This window comes from Toxorhynchites rutilus, chromosome 2, assembly GCF_029784135.1.
Source record: "Toxorhynchites rutilus septentrionalis strain SRP chromosome 2, ASM2978413v1, whole genome shotgun sequence".
NCBI classification, from domain to species: domain Eukaryota; kingdom Metazoa; phylum Arthropoda; class Insecta; order Diptera; family Culicidae; genus Toxorhynchites; species Toxorhynchites rutilus.
The window spans coordinates 91760141-91786186 of NC_073745.1; the positions used below are offsets into that span (position 1 = coordinate 91760141).

A 26046-nucleotide genomic window follows, 5' to 3' on the forward strand; every position below is an offset into this window, starting at 1 on the left:
GGTGAATAACAACTTACAATGTTCTGTTTACTGAAGCTGATATACCTCATCACATTCTGCTCTTGAAGAAGATCCTTTTTTGGTTTTGACACTGGATAAATATGCCACTCCAACTAAACCAAGCCGCATTATGCGGAACGTTATGTGTTTCTTACTACGTTTTTGTATGCAAGAGAAAATTAAAATTGAGACTCTACGTGATCAGACCAAGCTTATTTCATACATGTACTTACTGTAACAAATACGAAAAACGAAAAAAAACGCATAAATCTCTCCCATTTAGCTTGATATGTGTGGGTGACCACTTTGCCCCCACTAGGTGACCACTTTACCTCCAAGCAAAAAAAAAGTTCGATGTTTCACCTTTTTTTTCTAATGATGAAAAGTGTACTATTTTAAATTTTCATAGTGAAAGCCGTTTGCTATCTTAAAAATAATGAGAACTACTATAAATGTCGAAAAACGGGATTTAAATCGGTATGTGGGCGCTGGAAATGGGCATATTCCTTAGGGTGACCACTTTGCCCCCACTTCCCCTATCTAAACCTTCTTTTCAGGTATTTGACAGTTGTTACTTTTAGTTCAATATTGCACAATAAATTTGTAGAATCAGTTATTTACAATCATGTGGGCACACGTCGAAAATCGTATTGTGATAGTTGGGCTCGAAAAATGTGGCATGAATAATGGTGATATCTATCGCACTTTGTAACCACTTGGAATCTCGTGTATCGTGGTAATTAGAGGCTACGGCTTGTTCTACTCGTCCCCCGTATATTGAGTCGCTCAAGTACGCCCTCACCTGTGCAATGAACAGCTTTTTTTACGTAGAACTACGTCTTTCATTAAGGGTGCCAAATCAGAAAACATGTCACGTTTTTATGAAACAAAGTTAACGTTGATAACTATTTTTGCCACGAACGTATTTGGGCGATTTAGATACCAAACGAATCGGAAATTCCCTAAGATTTGTTTGATATGCTATACATTACAATCCTTTGCTGTGTAAATGGTGAAAATTCATGAAAACTATAAGCGTTTTCATTTTCCCATACATTTCTTCTGCTGATTTGTGAGCTTTCCTATCCGTGCCATCAATAACGAGCAACTGATCGACGAGCAACGAAGGGGAAATCGTAAGATTTAGAGTCTCCGTGAACAAAAGAAAAGAAGAAGAACGAAGCGGAATATTTGCCTAGAGTATAAACAGTGGATCTCGCTGAGGCGAACTTTTAGTATCGTTCGAGATACGAAGTAATGAACATCGTTTGTTCTTCCTTATTTTGCGCCAGCACATGTCTTTGTTTCGGACGTTAACGTTGTTTGTTTTCCGTCATCATAAAGGCTTCGTTGGTGCCTTTGAGATTGCATCAATGGATTGAACTGATGCTATGGTGAAGCAGGCGTTAAGGTTGTGCGCCAAAAAAATATTTGGGGAATACCAAGCATCCTGAATGTTGTGCTGGATTGTTATAAGTTCGCTTGCCATTCGCTAAACTGCCTTCAACTAGGATTGCATTTGCGCTAATTTCGATCATAATGAAGCAATGCTACTCTTTTCGAGGTTGGTGTGATTAAAAGAAAGACATTGTTTCGTCTATTTAGTCACCATGAAAGTAAATGTCGTTCTGGAATTTGTATGTGATTTGGTTTCGCTCGCCAATAGCAAAACTTTCTCCATTAAGGAATGACAGCTGCGCTTATCTTGAGCATGAGAAAGTAATGCAACTTTTTTCGAGGCCAGTAATATTAACAGAAGCGTTTCTTTTGAGAATAGCGCAAAATGATGAGAAGTGTTTATATTTATAGTAGCTTTAAACCACCAATGTATGAATCTGTATGCATGCTACGCCGAACGCTTGTTTAGCGCTTGGTTTACGTTATACGAACAATGCCCAGAGGTGCGATTCCACTGAGGCAATACTAAATAACATGTAGCATGATATTGGATACTTGGCAGTATTTTCATTGTTGTTGTTTCCGTGCGGTGCCAAAGATATATTGATGTAGTTATGAGATGTGGAATAATGGTGCTGGTGCAACAAGTATATAATCGACTGTAGCCGACCAATGCATTGACATGGAACAATTTGCGACATACGATCAGCTAGTGTTTGGTTCTACGAGGGCGAGAATGAATCATCAATCAGTTATCTACAATTGATTCTACCATAAAAAACATTTTAGGGTGATCAAACCATTCTACTGAACAGTAATTTCTAAAATTTCACAGCATTTTAAAATAATATCCGAAGTTATAAACAAGCGACTTATATAAAATAACAGCGTAGTTCTACGTCAACAATGCGGTCGTATCTTGGAGATAACCTCCTATAATCCCAGTGTATATTTTTTCACGTTTGGACATCAATACTCTATAACTCTTTCTAAGACACTATTTCGGTACCAAAGATTTCTCTTACTAAAATCGATACACTCTTTACAAAAGTTACACTTGAGTAGAAAAATTCCCAAATGCTGCGAAAACTCATATTACTTCCAATTCAAATGGAATACAAACTTTCATTCGAATCAAAAATACTCATGTTTTGTCATTTGCCGATTTCATTTGGAATTGCTCCTATGCTGGAAGGCAAATGTAGGTCATTTCGAATAACTTGTTTGTGTAATTTGCAGCTGTTGAGTAGCTGAATAAAACTTTGAAAGAAATTTTATAAAATGCTGATTTGATGGCCAATATTTCGTGTACCAGAATTTATTATTATACTAGGTAGATAGAACTTGTTTAGATTTTGATGAGCTTTCGAAAAAAAATCAAAAAAAGACATATTTGCAACGATGACCCTCCATCGAACTATTTGCTCTGTTTAAACACTTAAAACTGTATCGAACATGAGCTTAAAAAACGCTTGAAAATGCTCAATTCAGTAGTCTGGCATGTGTAGTACAAAAGCTGCTGTGCAGTTGAAAAAACGTTTTCAAATCATCAGCATATCGTCTCATTAAGCGCTCAATACTATTGTTACCATTATTCAACTGACTAGAATAGATAATGATTGGTTCGTGTCGGTAGGGCAGAGTGTTAATAAACGAATAAAAGCTATATTTCAGACTCAAAATGCGTTTGTTCAGCGTTTTTCATGAGTTTCACTCGCGTATAATGCAGATAAATATCAATGGTTGAGCACCGAGCAATATGTTTTGGGTAGTTGTCCTGTAAGAAAGTACATTTTGGTGGTATTTCCCACTTCAAATGAGGAACGATAAAGCTTTCTAATATTCTCGTGTACAGATATTGGTCCATTGTTTGTTTAATCCAAAATAGGGCACAACTCCATACTACCAGAAACAACCCCAAACCATGTATGTATGTTCTAATTATGTATTGCGACTAAAGCATAGAATTCGCTGGTCCATTTTCTTCCATCATATCCAATCAAATTGATCTTCGTGGTCCGGCTCCGGTCCGTTTCGTTACTTTTTACATTTGTTTGGACCTTTTTGTCCATGTTCTTCACTACATATAGAACGAATGTCGATTGTCATAATACATGCATGATTGTTTGATTAAAGGGTGGTATCCAAGACACGCTCTGATTTTTAACGTAGGACTTCAAAATTATTGCGGACGAGAATAAACATTATGGAAACTTAAAAACTAACTCGTATTGAGGGACGCAAACAATTCTCAAAGCAATAAAAAGCCAAACGTCACATTAACTTTCAACAATAACATGTATTATGGATTGTAGGCTGTCTAGCGCGACATTGGATAAATGAACTCATTGAACATTCAAGGAGATTTTCAGTAACTCTAACCAAAATTATATCGTTTTTAGAAACACCATTTTTCCAAAAATGGCAATAGAAATTACGAATACAATTGGTTGTTTGGTGGCGACAGCAACCACTGCGGAACTCATTTTCACCTTCAGTTTTCCACCGAAGAATGTAGCATTCACCGCTGGAAACAAAACCTTCTTCACAACCGGACAGCACTTTTAGCCCCGAAACTATGCTCGGAAATTAAATAATCGATCTTGATCTGGCGAGAACAATACACAAGCTGACCATAAGTCGAGAGTTATGTCCTTATGTCATTGTACACATTGCATTAACCCTTTCATTAAGGCAGTGTGCTCCGCCGAAGTGCTACCCCTGTACGGAGCACTGCGCCGAAAAGTATGCACATTGCGCTGGTGTAATTGAAGAGCAGTATGAATTTCATGTCGTCTAAAGACGACGCTCGTACACACAGCTCGTCGTGCGGATGTCGTCTATAGACCACGCTCGTAACGAAAGGGTTAAGTATTCATCCTGAAAGCTATCGCGGCGATCATTTTCGCAGTTGACACACATTCGGTCGCAGGGAAATATATTTTGACCCACCAGCACCGTAATAACACATTTCGCAACCATTTCAATCTAGTCTCGGAAACACATAGAAGTGTATATGTGATGCAAGAATGTTTGTGTGTGATGTAAATATACAACAACACAGCATAACAAAAAAACGGCATGAAAATCGACGTGGAACTTTCTCCGAACAAAATTTCACCGCTGTTGTTAGCGAAGATATCTTCTGTATCGAGCAAAACCTCTGTGTGTATTTTTAATGAGAAAAAACCTGTTTTATATTTATAAACCTGGTAAACATGTCAATTACAAAGTTCTATTTTATAGCAGTGTCCCTAGGGATCATTGCTCTGAACATTTTGACATCGGTTTGTTTTGGAAGTGTTTCACTTTTTGTGCTTAACATTTCTGAAATCCGATATGATCGAAATGCAATGATCGTGAAATAGTTGAAACTACACTATTGTACCATGTGCGAGTTAGCAGAGCGGAAAACTATCGTTTAGAAATATTAGAGTACGCGTCGTGGTGAAAATTACTATTGGCAACTGTGTTGAAAAGAATTCAAAACAATCAGGACAAACCTAGAAGTGAAATCGTGACGAGCGAAGAAAAATTGATAATTCACAACAATGTGAAAATAAAATTGCGGTAGTCGGAATGAACCATCTTTTTCTATCCTATCTAGCCTGAAGAAAGTCATGCTGTGTCTGAAGGGATAGGAACGAAATTTTACCAAGCAGCTGATAATTTTTACTTGTGATTTGTTGGTTATTCACTAACGCAGCATTGGTTGTTTAGTGAGGGATCTCAGGGGAAATTTCAAACAGTAACTCACGACATACAACAAAATGGTTGTAAAGCACGTTACCAAACGGGTTCTGGGAGTATGACATTTTCAAGCTACATGAAAGATGACGAATATTGTGGATCAAACGATGCATATATAAGCCAACGCCCAAAATAAATACTTAGCGCATTTTTTTACATTGAATGAGCTTAAAAGTTTCACTAAATGTACTATCCACCCATATTTGTACAGCATTTACTGAGTTTGTGTATAATATATATATATATATATTTTTTTTTTGTTATTAATACCTTCAAACATTCACGTTCGTTCATTGGTCAAATCGCACAACTTTCGATTAATTGATCTTCTAATTAAGCCTTTACAATTTACTTTGACTAAAAATTTTCATAGTACTTCTACCAAAACTTGTCATTGTAATACCAAATTATTTTCAGACAAAATTCTCGTTCAAGATTTTTCTAACACTTGCAAATAACATGTTTATCCCTTACATGGAATACATATTTGATACAGGAAATATAATAAAATAAAGAAATAATCTCAGATAAGACGATTCCTTCCTCGAGTTTTGTGCTTACCCCTTTGCTTGATTAGTTCTCGGGATATGCAGAAATTTGGTTGAAAAAATTTTTTGGAAAGCCTCGTACCAGAATAAAAAAATCTTGCCCCTTAAAACCTCCATATGCCAAATTTGGCTCCGTTTGCTTGCTTACTTCTCGTGTTATGTGAACTCCCCCCCTTAGAGAGGGGGGGGGGGAGGAGTGTTGAATTACCATAAAAACATTTCGTACCTCCTAAATCCTCCACATGCCAAATTTGGTTTCCTTTTCTTGCTTAGTTCTCGAGTTATGCAGAAATTTGTGTTTCATTTGTATGGCATCCCTTCCTTAAAGAGAGGGGAAGGGTGTAGAATTACCATAAAAACATTTTTTGCTTCCTAAAATATCACAAATTTGGCTCCGTTTGCATGCTTAGTTCTCGTGTTATGCAGAAATTTGTGTTTCATTTGTTTGACAGGCCCCCTTAGAGAGGGGGAGAAGTCTCATACCACAACAAAAACATTTCTTGCCCCTTGCAACCTCTACAAGCCGAATTTGGTTCCGTTTGCATGCTTAGTTCTTGAGTTATGCAGAAATTTTTTGTTTCTTTCTTATGGCACTCGTTTGTCAGGATATCAGGGAACGTGACAAAAAGTTTGGGAAATCCTGAAAAAAAACAGGAAGGTTGGCATCCCTGCGATCAAATATTGTACATAAGCTGCTTTGCAGTTGAAGAAACGTTCTCAAATCGTCAGCATATTGTCTTATCAAGTTTGTGTATAATTATGAGGGGCTCAAAATGAAAAGGGTGTAAGTGATATCATCGATTTCTCTACATCGACTCTCTTTTGATCATAGCTTAGCTGCAAATTAATTCCCAGCTGTATTTGATAATGTGGAAGATAGGTCAGAAGCTCATCTGTTGGATTCTATAGCAAACTAAAATTGGAACGTTTCTGCAGTTGAGTTATTAACTAAAGAGAAAGTTGATGAAGAGAAATCGATCAAGTCACTTACACCCCTTTGCTTCTGGAACCCCTCATATGTCATAGCAATATAAGAGAGCAAAATAAGAGACACTTTGCAGTTAAAGTTTCTTGTTGAAATACTCTCTTTCACTCTCAGGAAATGCTTTCCGTGTTTTCTGAGGGTAAAAGCACCATTGGTTGTGCAGAGAGCGTGGTTGTCAGGAATAGTCTTACAACCTAATCTGCCGGTGCAACGGTGCAATCCCTTCAACGTTTGGGATTCCAAGCAATTCTAAACTGACATTAAATCTGAGAAAAAGAGAAGTCTACTCCATACAGGTGCTTTTATTTGTGCATTTGACGCTTTAATACAATAAAAGGCAAATTTTCTGCCAAGGATAGTATCTTTTCTGCCAACGCTAGTTTGGGTGTACCTAGATAAATTATTTTTCCCCAATGCTCGGTACGAACTTTTTGGACAACCCAGTATTGAAGTAAAAAATGAGAATGCGATACTGAGTAGCTTTGCTGTTATGAAAATGATATATCAACATTATTGGAAATTATTGAACCTTTCTACAATATTCAGCCAGACACGCAGAACCGGGACGGATGATTGAGTCATAATAACGAAAACGTCTGCGGTGAAAAATTGTAGCTGTTTCAAAAGATATTCAAACAATCAGATTTCTGATAGTGAAGTAAAAGTAAAGTGCGAGTGAGTAAGAGCACTGTAACTCTCCCCAATTGAGGCTCCCGGGCCCCTAAATTGAAATTGTTTCGAAAAAAATTCTTAAGATACGCCTATGATGATCAACCAGGATATAAAGAAGGGCCCTATACATGATCCCCTGCAAAATTGATTATACAAATTTAATAAACAAATATTAGTATTTCATTTTTTGCATAGAAATGTCTGAGGCAACATTCTAAAATCCAGTCCAGTAAGAGAAGAGGTAATCATCACTAGAAATTGTTTTTTAAATTGAATGGAATACACTTTGGTGTACCTTGAATTGAATGCGCGATTTAATTAATTTTTTGTACGATAAACATTTGATTTTATATACAGTATTCCTTTGCCCATTAACCTTCTTTTATTGTATCGCAATACGCTGCATTTAAATAATTACATCGTGGGGTCTCAGAATCCAAGCTCGTGACATCAACACCCGCCCCCAACGCTCGATCACATCACCGATCCAGCGCGAACAATGAAGTAAAACACTCTGGTGACATCTTGCATATATATGCTGGTGGAATTTAATTGACTTTCGCGTGCCGCCAAAGGTTAAATGATTTATAATTATCTCCCCCGTCTTGCAGGTCTATTTTTTACCGCGAGATGAAGATTCAAGTTCATCGCTTTACGAACTCCTCACGTTTTATAGGCGATCAGCTGTTTTGCCTCATCTGTACGAATATCCACCATTTATGGTACACAAAGAGACCACGACCACGACCTAATCATATATGAAGGGGATCGGCATGCTCGAGTACAAAGTCCAAAGTACCATCAATTCACTCACATCTACGTCGTCTTATCTCCATTCCTCCGGCTAGTAACTGCGTTTATATTATGTGGCGGCTTGTTTTGTCTAGCATTTCCTCGTTCATCAAATAAGAATAGAATCTCAACATCTTTAAACTTTCTAATAATCGACTTCCAGCGTGTAATTATCTTCAATTTGAACACATATAATACGATGTTATACGTTCACATGGAACACACATAGACCTAAAACAGATCTTATCGAGTATGAGACAAGGGGAAACAGACGTTCGATGAACTTAGTTCGCTTTATTTCGGAAGTACCAATAGACGCAACGTATTCGTGCTTATCGCGTTGACAGTGGTTCAACTAGATTAGACGTTGATGAGGTACACAGTGATGCTTTATGTGATATTTACGGTGAATTGTGACGAGGAGCTGGCTTTTTGTGCTGAAGGTATCGAATGCAACAATGCGATGTTCCATGTTCGCCACCGATAATTAAAAATGGAATTGTGATTCACATGCGAGAACATGTGTGAAACGAACATTGTTCGGAGAGCGAAATTTGATGCAGGTCTCAATGTTCGCTGGCTATGTGTTTTGATTGAGGAATGCAGCAACGATTTATATGTGGAGCAATTTCTCACTGATTAATGACGCGATTTGTTTCCAATGAAATTTTTTTCATGCAACTGACTCAAGGAAATTCTGACAAGAATTTAATTGCTTTTAACCTTGATGTTTTTGTTATTATGAATATTTAGTGTTATTCAGTATTCACCATTGTTTTAATTTTTCAAAATTAACTTCACCGAAACATGCTCTATTTGTTCTTCTTCAATGACACTAACGTACCTATAGGAACTTCGACTTCTCAACGCAGTATTACTCGCGTCATTTTGATTATTATTTAGTCTAGATTTCTGTGCCAAATAACACGCCTCGAACGTATTCTGTGTTGCAAGCTCTGGATTATGCGTAATCACGGTGCTGGTCGGAAGAAACCGACTACGAAACTCAATACGAATACGAATCCTGTCACAACGGATCGTGTTTCCTAGCGAGAATGGATCGTCCGATTTGAGCTGTCTATTTTTTGTGTTCGTCTCCGCCCAAGAAAAGTTTTTATGCAGCGAGAAAGAATGGAATCCACGTGGGACTTTCTTGGCCGCGTCCCGAATCGAATGGTTCGGATTTCGTTTGAAGTAATCTCTCACCTTCCTTACCTTCCCGGGGTCGACCTTCTTCGCTTTTCTTGCTCACCGCTGGGTCGTTTGAGTCTCCTTGAACGATTTTACCACACGGAACACAGTCGAATGGTCGATTCCCAACTGTCACGCTTTCCACCTGTGAGACTGGGCTGGATTTTCCACGACCGCACCCATATTTTTTTTTCTCGAAGCACTCCTTGCGAGAAAGCCATCTCGATAACCACTTGACAGGTTGTGCCGAAATTTTGCACATGTAAACATTAACCGAGCCTTGGCGTTGTGTTCATACTGCTTTTGAAGTCCGTACACATTTTAGAGGCCAATGAACTACAAAGTTTAAAGCCTCTTAAACAAAAAAGAAGAAGTACACATTCAGGAGTGCAAAAATGCATACCGGTACAAAAGTACCCCCACCTTGCATTTATTTGCAATGTCGATTTTTCCAGACTTCTTGATTTTGAGGCCTGTATTGGAGAAACTCATTTATGTCTGCAGAAATGCATGCGAGTACAAGAGTAACCGCACTTTGCATCTATTCTACAATGCCTATTTCCCCAACCAATGATGAAAACTAACCAAGAATAAAAAACTGCAGTTACGAAACCGCATAAAAAATCCTGGGTGTACATAAGGGTGGCCACGAAAATGGTCATATCAAATTTCAAAAATCGACCATGTACATTTTGTTTGTTGGCCAAAAAAATGTGTAAAATTTCAGCTCAATCGGGCATAATTTATGGGGGCTTCAAATCTTCCGCAAGATTTTTTTTTGTCAAAAATTCGGTCCTTTTTTTCGTCTGAAAAATAAATTTTTGACAATTTTTTTTAAGATAACAGTAAATCTCGACGTTCCATGCAATTTAAAAACATTTTGCATAATTTTTTTTTTGAAAATCCCGATTTCTTGTACTCTCGCCTTGGGTGATTCCTCGGTTTCCAAAAAACTCAAATTTAAGCTAAAGAGTGTACCGCTTAAAATCCGCACACACTCGAATTGCTCTAACTTTTTATCCATAGGGTGAAATTAATTGAAATTTTTTATAGACATAGTTTAATGTGTATTGTTATGGCGACGAAACAACAGTGCGTGCGTGAAAAAGTTTTGCACGAGTACTTCGAGAATAACGATCTGTCACATCGTGCCATCGGTGCCACCTTCAAACGGAAACCAAACGCCCCAGCTTAAGATATGGCTAAAAAGATGCATGTAAGCAAGACTTTCGTGCAGAATACCAAAACACGAGCTTGAACGTTTAAAGTTCAGATGTCCCCAAACCGTGACGAGAAACAGAATTCGGTCACAAAAAGCCGTGTTCGGAAGTTGTGTGACCAGATGTTAACAAAACCACACTGCTGCATGAGGAGGCATATGTGAAGACGGACTTCAACCAGTTTCCAGGAAACCTGTATGTGACTGCCAAGAATAAGTTTGATGATCCCGAGAACCTCCGGACATAGAAGGTGTCGAAATTCGCCAAGAAGCTCCTAATTTGGCAAGCGATTTGTACTTGCGGAAAGCGGAGTACATCTTTCGTCACTGCAAGCATCATGAATGGACAGGTGTATTTGGAAGAGTGTTTCCAAAAGCGGTTTCTCCCATTCCTGAAGGCTTACGACGGTCCGACGATCTACTGGTCAAATTTGGCATCATGCCACTACATGAAAGATGTGGTAGAAATAAATTAAATGAATATTGCCTAAACTAACTTTTATTGTTTCTTCCTACTCACTGAAAATTTGGTGTTAATCGGATAAAACCTGGAATTTTGAGAATGAATTTTGTGTGTGCGGATTTTAACCGTTTGAGTGCGGAGCAAATTTTGTTAGCATATGCCAAAAATACGGATGAGTTTGGGTATATTTAAAAAAAATACTTAAAAGCTTAGATAACTGATTAGGTATCGAAAGTTGTATTAATAGGAAAAAACACATAAAAAGTGAGGTTTATAAAATTTAGTAAGATATACTTCCTTATCTATACATAATTTTTTTTTAAATAATGAAAAATAATATTCAAACAATTTCATTCAAAATGGCTTGCTGCACGGAGCGCGTGAAGTCCTCTTCGAAAAATGTCTCCGAAAGACGAAATCCTACGTTAAGAGGTGCTAAGTCAAAAATAATAACATAGAACAAGAAGAGCGCTATCGTGCTCCCCGCACTTTTCGCATACAACAAGAGGAACGCTATCGCACTCCCCTTTATTCAAACGGTTAAACGGCACACCCTTTAATGTTTTGCATAGGGTATTCAATTGCGCAGATCAACATTTCGTAGGAGGTCCCGTATGAAAAATCGAGATTGGCAACAAATTTGCGAACAAAACGGCGCATATTAGACTTAAATTGGATAATTTTAAGTATGTTAAATAAAGCGTCAAATTTCGATAAAAAATACGACATTCCTTTTTCCCCAACCCAATATTGACGTTCAAAACCTTGCACTCCAGCGCCACGCTCTCGTTTTCGAAACTTCAACTTCGACAATGAAAGACGTAGTCCTACGACAAAAAAAATTCTAGATGACGGTAGATTTCGTCGTTTTTCGAGGATCAAAAAAATAAAACTTTGAGCTCTTCGAAGCACCCGCCATTGCGCTGAAATTTTGCACATTTTTGGGCCAATAAACAAAATGATGACATTTTCTCCAAACCGTCATTGCCACCCTAGTGTACGTATGTAATATTTGGCTTCGGTCGAACAGTGTATGAACGCCCTTATTCTTTTCGTAGTTCTAACCAAGGCGCGTAGAAGTATATCCTAAGGTGGGCCAACTTGCTAAAACCACTCTTCAGCCATCTTGGAAGTCTACTGTGTTTTGTTTATAAACAAAACACAATACGCTAGTGCCGAAGCTCGTTCCTGATCAGTCTGTCTCTTTCACGCTTCAAGCAAATAATTCCCCTTCTGATTTCTTCCGTACTGTTTTCATACCGCTCCCCTAACCAACTTAATGACGAAACGGCCTCACCTAGTACCATAGACCCGTCTTGGTTCTAACAATACAATTCGGTATTTTGACAGATGTCAAACTTGGATGTCATCCAGCTTGTGATTAATTTTTTGAATTTAGATCACAGAGCACATCATTCTTGTGTGTGATATTCGAGTCGGATTCGGCGGACTCTGGGCATTAAATGTTTCAAATCTCTGAATATCTCATGTTCTTCAATAACCATTTGGTCAGGTATAACGAACTCCACATGGATAATATTTCTATGTAGTTTAATGGCCGGGTTCCAATTGACAAAAAATTACGAAATAGATAAACCTGTATTATCTTTACAAAACCAGTTTTGTGTATGTTATACTTTCAAATCAAGAAATCTCAAGATATCCCTTCTAGTTGATATGATATGATTATGAATGATATGGCGCCCATGCCGAGCTAACGTAAAGCCAAATATGCACAATTTAAACCCAGTTAATGTGTTTTGCTAATTGATGCTAATGGGGTGCGCGGTGTTCGCCATAATGACAACACTTCGTTGTTACGTTCTTTGGCGAAGGTGAAGTAAATAACGATGGGTCGTCAAAACTTGAACTTGAACGTCGATGCAAATTATTTCATTATGCCATCGGCTCTGTTCAAGGAAGTGTGTGAAATGAAGTAAGTGATAAGTATCAATTCATTGCATTCAAATAGTCCCACTTTTTTTTCTCTGAACCCAGCAATCGTTTAATGATTAGTCGTTCGATTTTAGCAAATGCTAATGCCGACATCGTTTCTAATTTTTCGTAGATGCTAGGAAGCATGTTATTAATTACCGATTTCTTTTCCTCTTCACTTTTCAGGATACAGCGGACGGCACATTTCCGATTTGCCGGCAATCGGAACGATTTTTCAGGATAAGAAAGAAGAGAACCAGCCATCGCACACGATGATTGTGGAACTCACTTTGAAACAAAAAACGGCGACGTTAGCATGCATCACAGCTGTTGCTTGCGGGCTGTCGTTAGTTTTTGGGCAGCGAGTAATCCCACAAGCGCTGCTGTCCGCAATAGTTATGTATCTGATCAGCGGCGATAGGCCTTCGCTGGTGTACGCTATGGTTCGATCGTTTCCGAGAGATATCAAGTAAGCATCACTTCAAGGATAAGATTGGATAGCGAGGCAGCATCACAGAAAAAGTGCTGTTGCTTACGTATTCGTAACTAGAATTTATTTGATTGATAAATTGCTTATAACAAGATCGGAGTATTCTTTCCAAGCGCTCCAGTTTGATCGCAATTTGCATAACGACATCATTCTCGATTGTTTTTAAAGCTCCAGAGTTAAATTGAGCGTTATCGCTGAAACACAGTCGTCACACATATTTGTGATTACTCGTTCCATTCATCGGCTAGTGCCACTACATGATGATGACAATTGCCTATCATCAAAACCATATCGCACACAATATGCGACACCCGATATTATCTCGTGTTACTGATGCAGACTTTGGAACGGCTCTGCGATCCCGTTCCCACTCACCGGGCCAGGGAGGACCGACAAACTGTCTGCCCGATAAAAAAAAATGTTGATATTTACTCCAGCCGAGTGGCAGATCGCAAACAGTATGCTATAGTGAACATATTTATGGTATCGAAGTGAGTAGTGAATTCATTTAACAAAAACTAACACAATTGGCATACCGTACTTACGTCTTTTTCACGAAGCTTGTGTGAGTTTTTACGACCAGAATTCTAATGACCGCGAATGAAGGCAACTGTATGTAAAATTACAATTCGAGTTGTTCAGCATAATTTTTGATTCGCAGTTTGTCACATTGTAGGTCGCGGAAATCATATGTAAATATTTCGAGCGTCGCGATATAGTAAGCAGCGGAAGGCGGGCGCTAGATTCGGGTCTTCAGTTTGAACTTGGACTATCACGCATCCCGTTTTGGAGGTCAATCGTACGCGCGCTGCTTGTTGGGACGATAGATAGTCGTATAAAAGCCTACTGAATTGAGTTAAACGGGTGTACGAATCAATTTGGGACTAATGTTTGGGACTAACTTAGATGTTTGTTATGAGTTTTTGTTGATTTTTGACGTAGGATTACGTCTTTCATGAGCATATTGGGTGAACAAAACTTGAACTTGATCGTCGATGCAAATTACTTCATTATGCCATCGGCGCTGTTCAAGGAAGTATGTGAAGTGTAGTAAGTGATAAGTATCAATTCAATGCATTTAAATTGTCCCACTTTTTTTTCTGTGAACCCATCAATCGTTTAATGACTAGTTGTCCGATTTTAGCAAATGCTAGTGCCGAAACGAAAATCGAGCGCATCGTGAAAATTATCAAATTTCAAACGTTTCTTGCTATCTCATTTTATGATTGAATCACGAAATTTTTGCGTCAGCAGATTTGGGCACTCCATAACAATTCATCATAATGAATAAAATAATATATTTTATGAAACTAACTATCCAACAGTAGGGGATTCTCAAGCAAACGGAAATCCTTCTTTCTTATTTATCTAAAAAATCTACTCCACTTTTATCTCGAATTTCCGACTTTCAACATAAAATACTCCTAGCAGAAAGCTGCCAGCATAAAAACAATGTGTATATGTGATAGATGAAAATATTCTAAAGACGTTCTATTGGGGGTGAACATTGAAAATAATGTCTGAAAAATTTGAAAAGAGAATCCGCGAAGCCCGTCTAAAGGCGGGCTTGGGCTGTAGAGGGTTAACTTGTTAACATATTACGGACCGCTCACGAGTTTTCTCGTGTTTCGCGTTTCGTCTGTTACGGATGGATCACGAATTAACCCGTGTTTTCGGCACTTGATGGTAAAATCCTTGGTTTGCCAAGAATCTAACAAGGCCTACCGATGGCTCGCCTTCGTCTCATCCACACCGAAGGAAACGATCTCATTCGTAGAATTCGAGCAAATGATCGTGCGGTCCTTAATATGTTGAAATGCTTTATTGCTTTGTTCACAGTTCTATATATACATTGTCATAGATTCACAATTTTTGTCATAATCTACAACTTCTAAATTATACATTATATATCGAATAAATATTTTCAAAATTCTCCTTTCTATGCTTCTATTGCAAATAATTTTAGCGTAGTACAAATCATCAAAGTTTATATTGTTTTGTTGAGCTATTATATTTATATTCGTTATGGTTATCTGCCGAAGGTTATGAACTATGCGGCATTCTGAAAATTTATGTTTAATTGTTTCTAATTGCCCACAATGTAGACAATCCGGATTATCTCTTCTCTCTTGTCGATAAAGTAGCTCATTATGGTGAAAATATATCGACTTCTCATCAGATGTTATTTTCTGTTATTAATATTTTTCCACACCGTTTTCCAATTCTCTGTAAATCTCGTGGTAATACTAACAGGAGGCAGCTGCTTTAACAGGCGATTATAGATAAAGTTTGATGTCGGGTTTTCTATTATGCTTCGGGGTATATTTTCCATCGTTTGTTTGATAGTCTTAATGTGTAGAAGATCAGTACGAATTTCTGGCATTTGGAAATATCGGGCTAATGAAGGCGTCACGTCCAGACATTTTAAGTACCGGTTAACTAACAGACTCTTAGTCTTGAGATTCGGAGGATGTAAACTAGGGTGCCATTGAATGTATGGGATAAAATCGACCGAATTTTAAAAAGTTACCCTATACAAAATGTTCATCACCTCGAAAAAACACCTTATGCCGAATTTCAGCTCAATCGGACTTAAGGGAGAGTGACGCAAACCAGCCAAAGTTTGAGTTTTTTGAAAATCGAAAAATCACCCAAGGGGGGGTGACATTTGGCATCAAATTGTTAAAAATCCATTGTAAACCGTCCACGTTACGGTAGACAGTTTCCCAGTTCCGGAAGACAGTATCCTTTGTGTTATTTTGAATGTTACGTCTAGTACTTTTATATCTTTCTTCTTGACGAGACCCGTCCAATTTGGAATCGGAGGGCCAATATCCATTGCTGTAGATTTTGTCATATTTAACTTAGCTTCTGCTGCTATCGCAAAACGTTCAAAACACTCCAGTATTCGAGGATTTTTTGTTGAAGCACGAAAAACGATTGTTATCTCGTCTGCGTATGCTGTAACAATTTCTTCTGGGCCGCAACATATTTCCGTCAAAGGGTCCAGAAGTGGTTGAAGATATAAGACAAATAGAATAGCAGCCATTTATCACTATTTGCGATTTCGCTAAACCCGGTAAAATGGTCAATAAATTTACAAAAAGAGTGTTGAACCCCATCCTACGAATAGTTTCCAGCATTGTTTATTGTTTATTGTTTTACAATTCATCCATTGGACTTCAGGGTCTACATAAATACTACACTTAAACTACATTTAAAATTCGATCACGGAAAACTTTACAGCTCACATTGAAATCAAACAAATGATAAAAAGAATTAAAAAGAACACACATAGATGAAACTGGTTCGTGCTGAGCATAACCTGTTCGGTGTGGTGGTGCGAAGGAAACTGCGCTGTGGTAAGTGGTCGTGGTACGACGTTAATATTGATTCGAGCGAGAATCCATGGGGCATCGATCTCGCCATGAAGAAGTTTTCCGACGAATGTGGTTTTAATTATGTTCCGTCTTTTGACGTAGGACTACGTTTTTCATTTTTATACCGGGGTGTAAAATCAGAGTTTTGGAAACGAAAGCGTTACGCCGGAGACCGAGATTTTGAGCGTGAATAGCTCTTAAACAACTGAACGAAATGGTATGATTGACACTTCATTTAAAAGATAAAATGTCTACGCGTTATATACTTCTTACTTTTTGATCCAAAAACTTGTTTCAATAGCCTTAAAATTGCTTTCAAAACAGGCTATTGAAATTATTAATCATTATATAAGCGAGCGCCACTCGGAAATCCACTCAGTTGTGATTGCGCAACGATTGAGGTACGATCGCTGAAATGAATGGATGTTTCCCTAACACAGACTTCAAAACCATGGAGTATGGGGAAATCGGCATTGCAAAATAGATGCAAACTGCGGATACTTTTGCACTCGCTTGCATCTCTGCAAATCGGAATGTTTCTCTAGCACAGATTTCAAAACCATGTAGCCTAGGGAAATCGGCATTGCAAAATGGATGCAAGTTGCGCGTACTTTTGTACTCGCATGCATGTTTGCAAACCGGAATGTTTTTTTCCCAATACAGATTCCGAAACCAAGAAGTTGGGAAAATCGGCATTGCAGATACATGGAGGTCGGCAGTACTTTTACACCCCCATGCATTTTTACACTCCGGAATTCATTTGCTAACACGGTCTACAAAAGCGGGTACAAATGCATCGCTTTGGCTCGGTTATTCAAGACTGCATTGAAAGATATACTTTCATGTCGCCAGCTCACTGAATTTCTACGCATACCGTTCGATGATTAGGCAAAGTGTTGATAATTATTTGCTGCGATAACTACTACCATAATTCATGAATTGACCTAAATTGGGATTTGTTTGCAATTGAATCCGTAAATTGTTTCATTCATTCACTAGTTTAATTAATACACACAAAAGATAGCTATGCACAGCGGCGATATCGTATCCAATGAGGAACATCCGAGGTGCGATTATTACTAATTGAAGAACCACAAATGATTAGTAAGCCAACGGCAGTTCTACGTTAACCTTGCGGTTATATCATAGGTATAACCCATCTATAGTTTTTTCCAGTGTATCCATCCCCAGCAGACGGTATCGGCTTTCATACGATGGGAGTTCATTTGGGTTTTGCCAAGGCAGAAATCTCAATGCGTACCTCAGAAACTTCGATTCTATTCTCCCAATCCTTTCGATCCATATCCTGCGAAATGGGCTCCATACTACAACCGCTGTTTCCAATGTGGACCGAACTAAACTAAAATACAGAGATCTTAAGCAATATGAGTCACGGAATTCGGCGGATATCCGGAAGATGAACCCTAAGTTTCGGTTGGCTTTGTTGATGACATAGTCATAATGTTCACGGAAGTTCAGCTCTGAGTCCAGCATTACACCGAGGTTCTTCACAACGCGTGTCCTTTTCAATGGTTCATTCCCTATGCGGTAGGTCCAGGTAGAGGTTTTCTTCCTAGTGGATGAGATGACTGTGCACTTCTTCACGCTGACGCTGACTCTATCAAAAGCGCTGCTAAGATCACACGCGATTACAATTCTTCCCTCTTGTTTAGATAATGCAATGTGATCCCTGAGTGTACATGTAGCTTGAAAAATATTGCGATCTCCATTGCTGCATTTTTGGTGCGAAGAAAGAACATCTGAGGTGATTTGTTCAAGACGATGTCTCATCACTCTGCTAAATATTTTATAGTCTACGTTCAGCAGAGTCATGGGTCTTAGCGCATCCAGTCTATCACTTCCTCCTTTTTTACGTACTAGCACGATTATTCCATCCTGCAGATCATGTCTTATATTTCCATTTTTAATCTCGTTCATCACCAACAGTAATTTTCTTTTTACTATACTCCAAGCCTTTATGTAAAACTCTCTAGTGATACCATCTTTTCCGGGCGATTTGTTAGATGCAGAACTTTTTATAATGGTGAAAATTCCATTTTCCGACAGATCTTCTAAAGGGTGTGTCACATCAAATTGCATCACGGAAAAAACGCTGTAGAAATTTAATTTTTAGGAATTATATCTCCAGCTTTCGCTTATAATCAGATAAGAGTGTATAGATCACGTTGGTCATGCTTCACTGTCAATTTTTCGTAAATTTGGAAAAATGTCGTCGAACGAAATAGAGCGTCGTGAATTAATCCTGTGCACTCATTTCGAGAATCCGGAGTTGTCACATCGGGACATCGGTAAGATGCTGGGAATCGTCCAATCCACGGTCAGCAGAGTACTAAAACGATACTTCGAGAACCTAACCATCGACCGGAAGGTGAAGAACGGCAAAAATGGATGCTCCGTCAGTGAAAAAGATCACAAGCGCGTAGTTAAGCAGTTTAGACGTGATCCGAGAAGTTCGGTCCGGGATGTCGCCAATAAGCTGAATTTGTCAAGTTCATTCGTCCAGCGGACCAAGCAACGGGAGGGCCTGCGTACATACAAGGTTCAGAAGGCTCCTAACCGCGACGAAAGGCAAAACATGGTGGGGAAGACGCGAGTCCGGAAGCTGTACACCGAAATGCTGACGAAGCCGCATTGCCTGGTAATGGACGACGAAACCTACGTCAAAGCGGACTTTCGTCAGCTGCCGGGCCTGTTGTTCTTCTCCGCAGAGGACAAATTCAGCGTTCCGGAGGAGATTCGCAAGCAGAAACTATCCAAGTTTGCCAAAAAGTACATGGTGTGGCAAGCGATCTGCTCTTGCGAAAGGGGAGCGCCCCCTTCGTGATGACCGGCACGGTAAACGGGCAGGTTTGCCTTAAGGAGTGCCTACAGAAGCGCTTACTACCACTATTGAAGCAGCACGAGGGCCCGACCATCTTCTGGCCGGATCTCGCTTCGTGCCACTATTCAAAGGACGTGTTGGAGTGGTACGAAGCCAACGGGGTCACCTTCGTGCCAAAGGAAATGAACCCGCCCAAAGCGCCGGAGCTTCGCCCAATAGAGAAATATTGGGCGATTATGAAGCAGGCCCTCCGGAAGAACCCAAAAGTTGTCAAATCGGAGGCGGACTTCAAGAGAAAATGGATTTCTGTTCAAAAAAAACTACAACCTGACGTTGTACAGAAGCTTATGGACGGGGTAAAGAGGAAGGTGCAAGCATACGGGCTTGGGCTCGAAGTATGAATAAAAAGAAAATGCCAAAAGTTATTTAATAGTTTGTATTTTACTGTCTAAAATTTTGAAAAGGATCGGAAAGGATCGGATTAAGTTATCGGCTGAGTATGATGGGAGAAATACCACATCCCAGCCAATATATTCGCCTGGTCATTAAAGAGACATGAGGTCTGGCATCGTCCTGGTGGAACACGATGTTTCATTAAAGCTGTTTCAGTGTTTCCTTGATGGTTTTTTCAGTGTGTGTGAGTTGATACACATTTCAGCAATCGGTTCTGTCCCATTCCACCAACTACGAACACCAACGTTCATCCCGAAAAGACTAATCTTCATAAAAGCCGGACCCTAGAAATTCCCTGCCATAAAACCCATAAGCAGAATTGCCCCGCCATAAAATCATAAACAGGTATAAACATCATGAACGGATAAGAATAATACAGAGTAAGATAATGCTGGAGCCAGGTAAACTTTGTATGATTCTAGCATGAACATAAATAGCGCAGTAAGCTAAAATATAAAATCAGTCCTTTTTTAGTGTTCAATAAACGAAGAGCCTCGCTCTCATCAGAATAAAGTTAGTTTTATTTTTTAACTTGTGACCGAAAGTTTATAGATATGATAAGCATGTGACATGTACACGATTAAAATTCGGCTCTGTTACAGCTAAATGATAATGAGTTCAAAATAAACAAATGGGATTGAAAAAAACGGTTTTGTGTCACATTTTTTTGCCATTTTTCCACGTAACTTAAAAATTTCACCCCTTCAAAACTTGTTTGGTTTCTCATCAAGAACTGATTAAGTTATCGGCTGAGTATGGTGGGAGAAATACCACATCCCAGCCAATATATTCGCCTGGTCATTAAAGAGACATGAGGTCTGGCATCGTCCTGGTGGAACACGATGTCCCATTACAGCTGTTTCAGTGTTTCCTTGATGGTTTTTTCAGTGTGTGTGAGTTAATACACATTTCAGCAATCGGTTCTGTCCCATTCGACCAACTACGAACACCAACATTCATCCCGAAAAGACTAATCTTCATAAAAGCCGGACCCTAGAAATTCCCTGCCATAAAACCCATAAGCAGAATTGCCCCGCCATAAAATCATAAACAGGTATAAACATCATGAACGAATGGGGGTCTCCGTAGCCACATTGGTTGCGCGTTCGCTTAGTAAGCGATCGATCGTGAGTTCAAAACTCAGGGCCCTCATTGACCATCTTTGTGTTGTTACAGAATAGCTACGTCCACGCAACAATCATCAGCGATGGAGATCGATCCACGGTCGAAATAAGATCGATTCATCCATACAACTGCTCTGCTCTGCCAGACGCATCGGGCTACTGTTCTATAAATAACTCAACAATGATCAAACAACTGTCTCCGCTGTCCGGTGGTCCAACTGGATAATGGAAGAACAGAAAGAATACCCTTACGCCTAAATGGCTACTGTGTGAATGTACCATATGTAATGGAATAGAAGGAATACTGGCGAATGGCAACTGTGTAATCGTGGAGGCGATCTGGCGTAGTGGTAACATCCATGCCTCTCACGCTAAAGGTCACGAGTTCAATTCTCACTCCCGACATTCTTCCAAAAATGGAAGTAGAAGTGACGAACCAGCCAAATGAGTTGAAAGTCACTATAATACAGATATATATATAAAAAAAAAAAAACTGTGTAATGTGCTAATTATAGATATGATAACCATGTGACATGTACACGATTAAAATTCGGCTCTGTTACAGCTAAAATGCTAATGAGCCTTAAATAAATAAATGGGTTAAAAAAATAAAAATCATGAACGAATAAGAATAATACAGAGTAAGATAATGCTGGAGCCAGGTAAACTTTGTATGATTCTAGCATGAACATAAATAGCGCAGTAAGCTAAAATATAAAATCAGTCCCTTTTTAGTGTTCAATAAACGAAGAGCCTCGCTCTCATCAGAATAAAGTTAGTTTTATTCTTTAACTTGTGACCGAAAGTTATGGTAAAAGAGACTAACATATCAACTCGGTCATCGCCAGTCATTAGAATATAAATGCCAATGATATAGGCAGAGGAAACGGTTTGATATTTTTCGTTCTCGCTTAAATCCGGGAAACATAGAAAAGCGATTTTTAAAATTTTTTTCAAACCTTGTATGTGTAGGGATACCATCTGTCTTGATTCAGCAGAACATGTTCTGAGTTTAAGATACTTTTGGGGCGTCCAGATTTATTTTTCATACTCTAGACATTGTCTTGATTTTTATAAGAAATTACATTTTTTGACGAATACTAATTCGTCTAAAATACAACTAAATTGTATTTTGTTTTCGAGTAAAATCTTTCTGATACAGGATTACGTCTTTCGGGAACATATTGGGGTACAATGTAAAAAACAAAAAATCTACCGCATCGCGAAAATTATCCAATTTCAATATCAATATTTGCATCAATCGATTCAGGCACTCCCCAATAATTTAATACAATAACGAAATATATATATATATATATATATATATATATATATATATATATATTATGAAACTAACCGTCGAACAATCGCAAAATGTCAAGCTATATCTAACGAATATTGCGAGTTCTGATTGGTCAATTGGCACAAGCAATCTGTGCCTCTCAGTTGCTTATTCTCATTTGTCCGTTAGCCGACAAACCGACCGATTATTTCAGCAAAGGGATCCAGAAAGATGAAATGAAATAGAAAATGAAATTTGTAACCATTTTTGCAGAATAAAGTATTAATTTTTGAAAAAAACGAAGAAACTTACCGGTACTCCTATTAATTTAAAAAAAAATCCTCCAAAGTGCGAATCGAATTGTTGTGGGATTCAAAATAATTGACTAAAAAAAAATTTGTCTATCCTATTTTAAAAGAAAATACAATGCCATACAGATGAAACACAAATTTCTGCATATTTCGGGAACTAATCAAGCAAATGGATTCAAATTTGAAATGTGAGGGTTTTTGGGTACGAGAAATGTTTCTATAATGGTAGAACACCCCTCCCTTCTCTGAAATGGAATTGATCTTCGTTCGAAAGTGTAAATGGATTTTATTATGATAAAACGCACTCCTATATCCTCTTCTATCCATATAAAAAAATAAAACGTTGTTGATGATAGCAAAACTCGAGAAAGGAATTGTCCGATTTAGGGCTGTCCTTATCCTATCATATATTCCGTATCAAACATTTATTCCATGTAACGGAGAAACATGTTATTTGCAAGTGGTTGAAAAATCTTCAACGAGAATTGTGTCTGAAATAATCTGATAGTACTAGGAATTTTATAGTAAAAGGTCATTTTGAAGGGTAGATTAGAATATCTATCAATGAACAGCTCAGCGATTGGACCCATGAACGTGCGCTTAGTAAGAAAACGTGGATGTGATAACGAAAAATAAATGTTGGGCAGGACGAAGTTTGCCGGGTCAGCTAGTTAGCTATAAACTGATGTATACATGTGTTTACTGAAGCAACGTAAATTTTACAATATCATTTATTCTGAAGAAATACATTTTCAAGCTAAAAATTTTGCAACTAATTTTGGATTAACTGCGTCGTTAAAGTTCAGCGGTGACCTAATTTCAAAAAGAGCTCCGAAATTTTTAAAAATTAAAATATTGTATGTTGCGATTTCTGGCGGATTTTTTGGTAATGGATACCTTCATGAACTGAAAGTTATTATTCGAAAGTTGACCAGGTATATAATTGTGACGAATCTGGCTTATTTTTCAAAACGTTGAAACGTTACATGAAATCATTCGCAGGAAAAAATTGCAGAAACCAAAACTGTCAAAACCGCACAACTATCATTGAAAATATAAGAAAATTCTACCGAGAAAACAAGATATGATCATCATGCTCAGAAAAACTGAACAAGGCACTGAAGGAAAAAAAAAACATTGAAAGGTATAGTATTTGCTATTTGAGTCCTGGCAACACAATTTGTTTACCATAATCCACAAATCTTGTAGGCAAATTGGTGTGGTGCAGAATAATTATTTAGTTCAAGAATACAAAATTTTTACATGTCCCATATATATGTTTTCCTTAAAGCTATAGATCTTCGTGTGTGATTGCCCCTACATCCTTATACCCTCCTTTCCTTCCTTTGCGGGTAATTCGTCCCCTTGCTATAAATAGTAGAATAAGTTGAAATGTAAATACACTATAGATATACGAATAGATTTATGAAATGAGTGTTCATCAACATTGTTACAATTTCCTTATATCCCATCCTTCTCCTAAAAATATGTCACCCTCCTAAACTCGAGTACACCGCGAGTAATCGGTTTTCCACCTTACTAACCATAGATGTAAGAAAATTGTTTATATATATATAGTTTTAAAATTATATTTAAGAATTCGGCTCCTTTAAACTTAAGTAACTGAGCCTGTAAAAATAAACGAATTAAAAAAAAAAAAAGAATACAAAATTTCTCTGTCAATCTAGTTTATGGCACTTCTCTCGAAACTCAAATAGTGGTGTTGGAGTTCGTTTTCACGTTTTCATTATATCACGTGATTTTTTTTGAGCGTGATATAATCGAGAAGTTACTGTATATGGATAGACGCTTAGTACTTTGAAGTTATTGTAATAAGTTTTTATTCGTTTTTCTCAAGCTGTCGGTTTTGCCCTGGAAGGATGTGGTTTTTACTCGCACTCCCATGTATTTCATCAAAACCACACATTTTTTGTATTCTTTCAAAACACGAGTTCTACCTAATAAATGATCAACACATTCTGTAGAATGGTTCACGTAGAGTTTGAGAGAAGCTCTGTAACGATTGGAAGTCCCAGAAACTTAGGGGGCCTTGAAAATATGTGGAAATCCTCAGGGGGATCGGTTTTACTCTGATTTCCCCTACAGAGTGGGTAAAAATATGGTGGCAGATTGGTGATGAAATACATGCACATAAGTCGGGAGTGCAACGACTGTTTCATGAGGTTTGAATAAAGACTTCATGAGGTTTGAATGAATGGTTAATAAATTATTTCAATAATAGTTGAGTAAGACTCAGGACTCTGTGTTTTCAACTTTCAATAATGACAAGTAACGGGTGTTAAATAAAAAATGAGAATTTTTTCAATCACATATAAAAAAATGTTTTTTTCATCGATTTCAGTATTTTTTATTAATAACATAATGTATTTTCTTCAAAAAAATGTCAGTGAATGTTTGAGTAAGAGCCGTGGTCTGCTGTTCGACGCAACTTTGTCGCGATGCTCTCACAAGAACGTTGTACGGCACTTACGTCCATTTTCCGGATACAATTCCGGATTCTTGTAGTCAGTTGCTTCGTGTCCTTGGCCCTCCAATTGTTTTTATACACTAGGGCACTGAGTGAGCCAAAGAAATCCTCTATTGGACGGCACTGGGGCAAGTTTGTTGGGTTACGATCTTTCGGCACGAACGGTATCTTTTTTTCCTCAAGATACGCCAGCGTCATCTTGGCGTAATGGGAAGACCTTGTCCGCCTTGTCCGGCCAGAAGACGTACTTCCCATCCGCGTGATGCTCGTTCAGGAACGGCAGCAGGATTTTATCGAGGCACTCTTCTCGATAGATTTGTTGGTTGATTGCCAGACCGCTCGGCTTAAACCAAGGCTTTGAAATTCCCCGGTCGGAAATGGCGATGTACAACACAACCTTTTTTTCAAACTTGTGCTTGAACTTGTATTTCACTTCAGGCGGTGTGGATGACTTGTCGCTGGAGTAGTAATTATCATTTCCTGGAATATGCGTTTTGGACAGCGGAAAATAGCTTTCGTCGTCTAGAACGAAAGACGTCCCGCGGTATTTTTTGGTCATCCACCGACACTGTGATTTAACCGTCTCAATCTGCTCCTCCGTGTACTCCGGCGACCTCGTCTTCTTCCTGCAGACGATTCCTTCCGTCTTGAGGGTCCGATGGATCAATACGTGGGAGCAGCCATATTTCCGACCGGCGTCACGCAGGCTGGTTGCGTCCTTGT

The 26046-nt window shown here is 38.4% G+C and overlaps 1 protein-coding gene and 1 pseudogene across 2 annotated transcripts in view; both read left to right on the plus strand.

Moving 5' to 3' along the window:
* Positions 1-26046, plus strand: part of LOC129767457 (long-chain fatty acid transport protein 4) — a 51110-nt gene that overhangs the window by 1960 nt on the left and 23104 nt on the right. For both annotated transcript variants that reach the window (XM_055768384.1, XM_055768383.1), the window contains exon 2: positions 13140-13422. In XM_055768384.1, the coding sequence (XP_055624359.1) occupies positions 13226-13422 (197 nt within the window). In that variant the 5' untranslated portion in view covers positions 13140-13225. The remainder of the gene's footprint in view (positions 1-13139; positions 13423-26046) is intronic.
* On the plus strand, positions 17846-17914 carry LOC129772414 (U4 spliceosomal RNA; annotated as a pseudogene).